This window comes from Dendropsophus ebraccatus, chromosome 9 (genome assembly GCF_027789765.1).
Source record: "Dendropsophus ebraccatus isolate aDenEbr1 chromosome 9, aDenEbr1.pat, whole genome shotgun sequence".
NCBI lineage: Eukaryota > Metazoa > Chordata > Amphibia > Anura > Hylidae > Dendropsophus > Dendropsophus ebraccatus.
The window spans coordinates 89428545-89439080 of record NC_091462.1 but is presented as its reverse complement, the minus strand read 5'-3'; the positions used below and the strand labels follow the sequence as shown (position 1 = coordinate 89439080).

The 10536-nt window shown below is 48.4% G+C and overlaps 1 protein-coding gene across 1 annotated transcript; it reads right to left on the bottom strand.

Annotated features, from left to right (window-relative positions):
* LOC138801820 (chemerin-like receptor 1) lies at window positions 1-1005 on the bottom strand. Its single transcript, XM_069984917.1, has one exon. It carries the CDS (start codon window positions 1003-1005, stop codon window positions 1-3), a length of 1005 nt encoding a protein of 334 aa, XP_069841018.1.
* Between the last annotated feature and the right edge of the window lie 9531 nt (window positions 1006-10536).

Here is a 10536-nt window from a genome sequence, read left to right as displayed (position 1 = left end):
TCAATGTGGCATAGACTTTTCCTGTTTCACGAGGCCTGACCTGTGAGTATCTATAAATGCTTTTTCCAACTTAGCCTGGAAGGAGCCAAACAACTTTTCTTTAAAATCTCGACCAATAAAAACATAGAGGATAGGGTTAATACAACTATTAAGGATGACAAGGAGTATGGTGAATAAATATATAGAATCATCTACATAAGAAATCGATACGCTTGTCCCAAATATAAGGATAAGAAAAAATAGATGACTGGGGAACCAACAGACAAAGAAGACCAGCACTACAGCTCCAATAGTCCTTAGAGGTAGATAAGACACCGTGTTATTTCTCCTTTTAACTCGCCAAACTATCATAATGTAACAAAAAACAATAATGATAAAAGGTAAGAGAAAAGAGAGCACAAATTGTAAAGTTGTTTTCCTTGCATAACTGGACTCATTTATCTCAACTATACATACATTTCTACCATTAATATCAGCTGCTTTTGAATACCTTATAGCAACCACAAACCAAGCAGAAGATATCATCCATATTATCAGAACAATGGTATAAGCCGGCTTCGGCCTCCTGTGGTTTTGACACCATACTGGAAACACTACACAGATACATCGATCTACACTGATCACTGTAATCTGGAGAACACTGACTCCCATGTTGAGGTACAATGAAAAATCAATTACCTTACACACAATGTCGGGTTTTTTATACCCAAAAAACATTTGTACATACATCAAGGGGCACAGCAATAAAAACGTGAAATCAGCTAGGGCCAAGCTAAGAAACCACAACACGGTGACCGTATTTCTCATTTTAAAAATCCCAACCCAGATTACAAGACCATTCCCTATGACTCCCAGTAAACAGAACAGCGAGTAGATCATTGTGAAGCATACATCTCTATATCTTATGGATGTGTGATTGCTGTATTGTACATTGTTTTTGGATGGAAAGTACTCCTCAACATAATAAGCATTTTCCAAGGAAACAGACAGTGTTGTACTTTCCATTATCTCTGCAATCTGTATCAGCCCAAATGACTAACGGGTTACAAAAATAAAGATTATAAGTAGGTCAAATATGTATATGTCTGTAACCTTCTTATTCTCTTCTGACCACTAGGTGAAACCATGGAATTACTTATTTATCTATTTAGACTTTATTATTTTTCAATCACACAATCCGGCCTTAATGATGTATTATTCAAGGGTTAGACTTTCAATTGTTACATAGAGGAAATCACATACATCATTTTACCATTTCACAACAAAAAAATTCCTTACACTTAGTAAATAAATATGGTAATTAATCTTAAATATCCTCTAATCAAGGAAACCAAATTGGAATCTCTTCTGCATTACCCTAAGTAATCACTATATAATCTTAAACTTATTAAATCTTATAAAACAACAAAATATAAGGCAATACCGAAAAACTGCAGTATATATTAATTTGGTTATTAACTCTTATTCCAATTTTCTAGGTACCATACCTTTTTACATGCACGGAGTACGTCTTAGGTCTAGAAGACATCTTTTGTATCAAAAATATTTTCCAGGAGGAAACAAAACAAATAAGATGTGATAACAAGGAAACACAACACAAAAGGACCAAACCTTCAAAACAATTCACATCCACTCACAATTTTGTCTCGGGCTCAGTAGACATAAAAACCACACCTAATGGGCTCCCTTATACACGCAGCATTTTATGATTTAATCCTCATTTTCATTCATACACATAAATCATTCAGAGAGCCTCATATGTTTGACTAAACAAAAATGTTGTTTCTATTGGCCTTGAGGTCTAGGCGAAAAGACAGGACACATTTAAACTCAATAACACTGAACAGAGTTTCACCAATTTAACAGACAAGACAAAGGGCCCAAAACACATTAACGATCTAGATCCTCCTCGATCTCGCTGGACACTCCTTGGCATAAAAAATTGCCGTCTGGGGGGCGTGGCTAGACATGGTGGTGTGAGGACGTGCATCCTCTGAGCTCCGTCCAGGCTCTACTCAGCACGGTGCATTACAGGCTGTCAGCATGGGGAAGACAGCGAAGAAGGCGAAGGGGAAGCTCTCCAACCACCCCTCATCACCTCAGCCCGACATTGGGACATATTTTACCCGGTCCCAGCCTCCATCTACTGGTGACCGGCCCCTGGACATGGCCGCCGCGGCCTCTTACACCGGCGACACCGCTGCGGCTCCCGGGTCTTCCATGCGGCCATCGGCCCCACAACGCCCCTACTCACCACAAGCCCTGGGGATAGACCCGGACGTCCGCTCCAGCCTGCAGCGCTCCCTGACTCCCCGGTCTCCTCTCCTGCAAGATGGCGCCGCCGACGGGGACCGCACATGTGCCTTCCAAGATGGCCGCCGGCGCGAAACGCAGGTAGGAGAGCTCGTTCTCCCAGACGGGCAGATGGAATCCTCACAGCCCCTGGATTGTGACCCCAGCAGCCTGCGGCACGCCGCACATGCCGATGCCCGGCAGAGCATGCCCTCGGGGGACCCTTCCCCCATTGTTCAGGCAGAGCCTGCTGATGCCTCCTCTCCACCACTGGGGCGGGCACCCGCCAGCTCAGCCTCTAGTCCGGCCAAACACCTGCCCCAGCCCCACCACCTGGCTGGCTGTGACTTGGAGAGCCCTGCTGCCTCCTCTCCTCCTCACTTAATGGACCTGATCACTGGAGAATGCTCCCAGCCCCTGAGACCAGCGCTGAATGTACTGATTAACCCCGCTCACTCCCCCAGCCAGACAGCACAGCTCAATCCTACCAGGCTTCCACAGTATGCTGAATGGAATGTTCCACCTCCATTGTCCTCCTCCGTGCCTGTATTATGTGCTGTGCCTTCCCCTCACTGGTCAACAGGTTCATCGTGGAGCACCTCTCCCCCTCAACACCTGACTGTGTCCCCTGCTGGGACTGTCCTGCAACCCATGCCCTGTTATCAGCAGCAGATCCAACTACCTCCTGACTGCTCTCCAGTGGGCGCTAACAGCTTGGATAATACGCCCGCTATCTTGCGCTCCTGTCCCTCACCGTTACTTCACAGAGACGTTCACTCAGCCCTTCTTTCACAAGCCCCACACTCCGCTGGCGACAACCCCGTCACATTGGCGGATCTCCGCTCTCTGGTCTCTTCTCTGCCCACTAAGGAAGATTTCACCGTTCTGACTAAGCAAATTGTGGAAGAATGCAGACAGGAGTTTGCCCAATTCCGCTCTGAACTTACCTCCCTCTCAGCTAAAGTGTCTTCCATTGAATCCACTCAGGAATCATCTTCCTCTACAGTACAAGCCCTCCAGTCCCAAGTGCGACAACACTCAGACCAATTGTTCACTTTGCAACAGCACCTTGATGATATAGAAAATAGGAGTCGGAGAAACAACCTCCGCGTCAGAGGTCTACCTGAGTCTGTGGCCCCTGGGGACTTGTTTGCCACTTTAACCTCCATCTTTAATGACTTACTTGATCGCCCTCCGGATAATCACATCGAACTTGATAGGGCTCATAGAGCGCTGCGGCCCATCAACCCGGACGATCAGAGGCCACGCGATGTCATATGCCGCGTGCATTTCTATTCTACTAAGGAGGAAATCCTGCAGAGTGCAAGACGGCGGAGACAACTCTTTTATAAAGACAACCAAATCTTCTTGTTTGCCGATCTCTCCCGTCATACCTTAGCACAACGGGCCGCACTAAAACCGCTTTTGACAGTTCTTCAGGACCGAAACATCCCATACCGCTGGGGGTTCCCGTTCGCTCTCTCGGTCCGTAGGGGAAACAGAACATCCACCCTGCGTTCTCCAGATGACCTACCAAGCTTTCTCCAGGACCTGGACCTGCCTAATATTATTCTTCCAGAATGGCCTTCCCTCACCTCTGCCCCGCAGAAGCGTCCATCACCGCGGCAGCTCCAGGGTCCTCAGAAGGACCCCCCTGGGGGCTTCCCTCCACGCACCCCCAGACGCCGCGACGTGAGACACAGACCCCCGAGACCCTCTGAGGGAATGGACACCGGAGCCCATTCCTCCTCCGTTGGCTGAACTCTGTAGCCCACTGGGATTATTGGCTCTAGATTGCGTGTTGGTTTCGAGCCATCAGCTGACTTGATACCCCCCCCCCACTTTTTAGTTATGCATATATCTCGCTTCCCTGGTTGTCTTCCCCCTACTGATACCATGTGGCTCCCTTCAGAGCCGGTTGTGTTATTGTTATTACTTATTCTAGCCTGTTATCAGTACTCTCACTGTCTATTTTCCATTAGGCCTAGGACTGGTCCTCAATTCTCTCGATTGTCTGTTCCACCTGTCTACCTCTTCTCCCCAAATAGGTGGGAGACGGTTCGGGATTTCCCCCGGACGTGTATTCTCCGAAGTTTCTGACCTCTCTAGCTGCCGCAGCAGTTGCTTTACTACTGCTTATACTCTGTCTTCACCTTTCGTGCCTCTCCCCCCCCCTTCCCTACCTCCCCCTTGTTATTGTAACGCTTTTCTTCTTCTCTTCTCACTCCTCTTATCTCCCTTCCCCTCAGGTAATACATACTACTGTCACCGGAGCCTCTCCTTGCCCTCCCCGGACGCCCTGGAACGCACCACTGACTTGTGAGTAATGGCGGAACTGCGCATAGCCTCCTTTAATGTGAAGGGGCTGAATACCCCAGAAAAGCGAGCCCAAATACTGCACCATCTCCACAAGAAAAACATACACATAGCTTGCTTTCAAGAGACTCATTTTAAAGTAGGTCACACACCCAATATCAAACATAAACACTATACTCAATGGCATTTTGCTGACAATTCGGACTCTAGGTCCAAAGGAGTGGCGATTGCTATCCATCGCTCCCTCCCGTGCTCGGTCTTACAGGCCACTGCTGACCCAGGCGCCCGCTACATAATACTATCCCTCTCTGTCGCGGGTCACGAAATTACTATTATAAACGCCTACGCCCCCAATCAAGGCCAAACAGACTTCTTGGTAGAATTGGTTGACTTGGCACTACCTACACTCCGGGGGACTGTTGTGTTTTGCGGAGACTTTAATTTGACGTTGGACCCTACCATGGACAATTCCACTGGCCGGTCTGGGCTCTCTTATTCTTCGATTAAGAGAGTTAAAAGAGCGTTCCTGCAACTCCAGCTCTGCGATGCATGGCGGACGTTGCACCCCACGGATCGCGACTATACCTTTTATTCGTCCCCGCACGACACATACAGTCGTCTGGACTACATCATGGTGCAGCATAGCGCCCTGGCCTGGGTGTCCTCTTCCACAATTGGAAACATCCTCTGGTCAGATCACGCCCCCGTCTTTTGCTCCCTCCAATTGCCCAACCTCACTAGATCTGCCTGGTCCTGGAGATTGAACGAATCTCTTCTAACGGATGTGGTCTGTATGTCAGACCTCAAACAAGCTATTGCCAATTTCATACAGGACCACGCAGATGACCCCACAGCCCCCTATGTGAAGTGGGAAGCTCTAAAGTGTGTCCTCCGCGGGGTCCTGATGAAAAACGGGGCGCGATTGAAGAGGGACAAGGCACGGAAGTTATCCAGGGCACTGCAAGAGGTCTCTCGGCTCGAACTGGCTCATAAACGGGCACTCTCAGTTTCGGTTCTTAGAGAACTGCAGGTGGCTAGACTGGAGGTTAAGCGACTGCTTGAAGCCTCGTGGGGTAGAGCCATCCAAGTATGTAGAAGCCGCTTTTACGAATACGGCAACAAGAGTGGACGGATGTTAGCCAGATCGTTGAGAGCACGTATGGCCCAGTCCCACATACCCTCGGTCAAAACCAATACTGATTCTATTGCCCGAACCACTCAGGATATTCTCGCCCAATTCCACTCGTTTTACTCGGAGCTATACCACCTCCCGTCCCCGACTTTTACTGTCCCCCCACCTTCGCCATTCCCCTCCCTCCCAAATGACATCGTAGCCTCGTTAGAGGACCCTTTTTCCTCTTCGGAATTGGCCTTGGTGATCCGGGACCTTCCAGGCGGGAAAAGCCCTGGGCCGGATGGCTACACCGCCAAATTTTATAAGGAACTTCAGTCGCTGTTAGCTCCCCTTCTACTGTCCGCGTTCAATTCCATTTCCCCAGATTCGCCTTTTCCTACACACTCAACACTGGCCCACGTCGTTGTCATACCTAAACCCGGTAAAGACCCCCAATTATGCAGTAGCTATCGCCCCATCTCCCTCCTGAATGTGGATCTCAAAATCTACTCAAAGCTTTTGGCCAACCGTCTTAACACCCTGCTCCCTGCTCTAATTCACTTGGACCAGGTTGGGTTTGTGCCGGGGAGGGAGGCCAGGGATAATACCATCAAGACTATTGACATCATGCATCTGGCGCGTACGCAACGGATCCCTCTGATGATTTTATCTGTAGACGCCGAGAAGGCCTTTGATAGGATATCCTGGTCCTCCCTGGCGCACACCCTCCAAACTATAGGCCTGGGCCCTGTGTTTTGCTCCAAAGTACTGGCGCTCTATCAATCCCCGAAAGCCCAATTGAAAATCAATGGAACGCTTTCAGCCCCGTTTTCCATACACAACGGCACCCGCCAGGGATGCCCCTTATCCCCACTGCTCTACATCCTGATCATGGAGCACTTGATGGCCTCTATACGTGCAGATCCTAATATTCATGGCATTACCGTAGGCGGGGTGGAATATAAATGTTCAGCCTTTGCTGATGACCTACTGGTTTATGTCACGGATCCACTGACCTCCCTTCCCTCCCTGATGGCTAGTTTATCGGGGTTCGGAGCATGGTCGAACTTTAAAATAAACCTGTCCAAGTCAGAGGCCCTCAACGTCTCCTTGCCCCCCCACCTAGTCTCGTCTCTGCGAACATCTTTTCCTTTTGTCTGGCCCGCCACAGGCATCACATATCTAGGGATCAAAATCCCGCCCGACCTCACTCTTCTCTTTTCAACCAATTTTTCCCCCCTTCTCTCACAGTTTCGCAAAGATCTGGAACTGTGGGATCGTCCTGAGTTCTCTTGGTTTGGCCGAATTAGTATTGTTAAGATGAACTTATTACCGCGACTCCTATACCTACTGCAAACGGTCCCGATCTCTATCTCTTCTGCATTTTTCCACCAGATCCAGAGGTGCTTCGGAGCCTTTATTTGGGCCTCCGGGCGCGCACGTCTTAATAGACTGACACTCACCAGACCTAAACTCATGGGGGGCGCTGGTCTCCCTGACTGCCGCTTGTACTATCTGGCGTGTGCCCACGCTCGGATCCTAGACATGGTTCATAACGAAAAGACGAAGCTGTGGGTCCGCTTGGCCCAGACGCTCTCTTCCAAATCCCTTGCCACACTCCCATGGCTGTGGTCTCCCTCCCCCTCAGACACACACACTATGTCCTTTTCCACCCGCCACACGTTAGCTAGCCTCCAAATGGACCGCACTGGCTCCTCCCTTGTCGACCCCCTGGGCCCCTTGCTGCCTATCACGGATCACCCAGAATTTCCTCCTGGTGACTCGTCCACCCCCTTTCTGGGGTTCTCCAAACATTCTCCTCTACGCTTCGCTCATGTTCTGGATAAAAGCTCCCTTAAACCTCTCGCTTCCATTCTTACTGACTCCCCAGTCACGAGGGCCCCATTTGCTTATATGCAACTCACTCACTTCTATACCTCCGTGTCCAGGGGTAAACATCTTTTCCGCCCCCTTACAGACTTTGAGCGCCTGTGCATGTCCCCGTCTCCGCCTACACGTCCCATCTCTGCCATTTATGGACTCCTAATATCGGCTAGATCGGAGGACCTTCCTTCTTTTTGCAGGAAATGGGAGACAGAACTTAACAAACAATTTACGGAGGAGCAATGGTCCCGTTGTTTCTTCCTTACACACAAAGCCTCAATTGCCACTAGAGCACAGGAAACATGTTATAAAGTCTTATCCCGGTGGTATAGGGTGCCTGTGTCTCTACACACTTGGTTTCCCTCAGTTTCAGACAGGTGTTGGAGATGCAGCGGTGCACCTGGAACCATGGTACACATCTGGTGGGGCTGCTCCCTCCTCCAGCCATTCTGGAGGACAGTAGTGGTCCTCATTTCGGAGATAACGGGTATCCTCATCCCCAACACCCCTGAATCTGTCCTGCTATTTATGTTCCCCATGGCGCAGCAGAAGTACAAAAAATCCCTCGCCCGACATTTGTTACAAGCAGCGAAGACCGTAATCCCCAGGCATTGGAGATCCTCGGATGCTCCTTCCCTGGAGGAATGGTTCAAGGAAGTTTCCCACATTCAGCGAATGGAGGAACTTCTGGCGGTGACCCCGAAGGAGACCTCCTCATACACTTCCACGTGGTTTGCTTGGCTGGATTTCCTCGCATCCCCCCGGTACAGGACTGTCAGCCTCTCATAGCTGAGTAGCCGACCTTTCCCCCCCCCTCCTCCTCCCCTTTTTCTCCCCTCCCTGATGCGCAGTCTGTGTACGGTTGGTGCGGGTCCAGGGCGTCTGGACCTTGTGGGGCGCTGATTGCTGCGGCTCATACAGGTATGGCTCTTATGTATAACTCGTGTCATTCTTCTCAGTCTTGTCTGCTTCTCCCTCCCGTCCACCCCTATCCCCCTCCCCTTCCTCCCCGCCCCCTCCTTTTGTCTCCTCTTTTTGTCTCCTTAGACCGATAAATCGGACATTTTTCTATCGGTTTATTGCACTATGATAGGATGTTGCCAAGTGCCTTAGTTATTCTACGATTAAGTTGTTACATCACCCTAGACAGCATTTAGCGTACGTCCTTACAGATATGGGTGGCTTAAAGTGTCACTGTCGTGAATTTTTTTTTTGCAGAAATCAATAGTCCAGGCGATTTTAAGAAACTTTGTAATTGGGTTTATTATCCGAAAAATGCATTTTTATCATGAAAAAGCAGTTTGAAGCTCTCCCCCCTGTCTTCATTGTTCTCCTATGGAGAGAGCTAAAGAAAAGACCAAAACAGGACAACAAAGAGTTAATCTACAAATCCCTCACGGGATATCTCTACTGACCATCACCAGTGACCTGTCTGAGCTCGGATTACAGCTGTCACCCAGCTCCGTGCCTGTAATCCTCTGTTATCTGCTTTCTGCTGCCGGCTAACTCCCTCCTTCCTCCTCCCCCCTCCCCTCTCCCTAGAACAGACAGGGGACGTCTCCTGCAACAAGTCACAATTTTCAGATTTTTCAGAGTGGATGGAAAAGAGGAAGGAGGGGGGGGACCTGGGAAAAGGCTTTTTACATGCAGATAATGGCAGATTTGGCTAATAAACCCAATTACAAAGTTTCTTAAAATCGCCTGGACTATTGATTTCTGCAAAAAAAAAAATACGACAGTGACTCTTTAATCTCTCCCAAGGTCTTTCCACATAATAGCCGGCAGTGCAGCGCGCTGTACCCGGCTCTCTACGTTCTATAGCCCACCCCTGCTCTGTGTATATTTGGTATGCTTTGTACTCTGTTATCGGTTTTTCTGTACTTTGAAAACTCTTTAATAAAACCCTTTTTGAATTTGAAAAAAAAAAAATTGCCGTCTGGAGTTTCCTTTGGTGTATACAATTTATCTCTCTTCAGGGTATGAAAAGGTACCCCGAGTGATGATTCTGAGGGAACACCGTGGACCTTAAGGGTTAAACTTTGTCAGTTTCCTACTGTCTTAAATACACTGTTTCTTACCTCAGGACAAATTAAGGCTAACTTCCAAGGTGTTGGTATTGGTAACAGCTGTCTAATTAATACTATGGATGTTAGGCAATAAGGACATGTCGGTTGGAGAATTTTTCTATGTTCAATTTTGGAGGAACAAATTTTTTAGAGCTCAGCGCTTATCTTTAACGTGCTGCACGGAGAGCTGTACAGTCCTTAGGCTTTGCAGTCCTTGGCCTTACAGTTTAAGCACACAGTCTATTCAGACTGAGGTGCTGTAACTAACCAGACTGACCTAGGCTGCCTCTCATCCCTTAGGCCTTACAGTCCTTGGCTTCACTACAAGCCAGACTAACCCTGGGCTACCCAAAAGGTCACCGTCCGATGTTCAATGATGATCTTTTGGTCACGTTCCTCTTTTGATCAAATTAATTTAAAAAATAAAAAATGTTTCTTACCAGAATTCAGATGATCTCGTTCCCAAATTCTCCAACTATTTTTCGAATCCGTCACTCCTGCCTCAGTCGCGGTTGGACTGGCCTCAGTTTGCAACCGATCTTAGGCTGGAGGGCTTGGTGTTCAAAAAAAGATTGTGGACTTTTTCCCGTATACGGCGTTCAGCCCAGACCGTGACGAGGCTAAGAGGTGTTGGATTCTGGCTCGAAGGAACAAGATGTCAGGAGAATTTCTTTGTCTATCAACCACGGGACACGGATGATCTGAATTTAGGATAAGATTTATTACTTGTTAACAAGGGCACCCAGCTTCCACGAAATGCTTTCACCAAGTGCAAGAAGTACAACGTCTCTTTGCATTATATACAGGAATATTTGCGGTTAAGACAGAAGTTACAGTTGAGACAAAAACAGAAGTGAACTTCCT

Bases quoted from the DNA above. Each gene is read 5' to 3' on its own strand.
- LOC138801820 (XM_069984917.1), bottom strand. From the start codon at position 1,005: ATGGAAAGTACAACACTGTCTGTTTCCTTGGAAAATGCTTATTATGTT.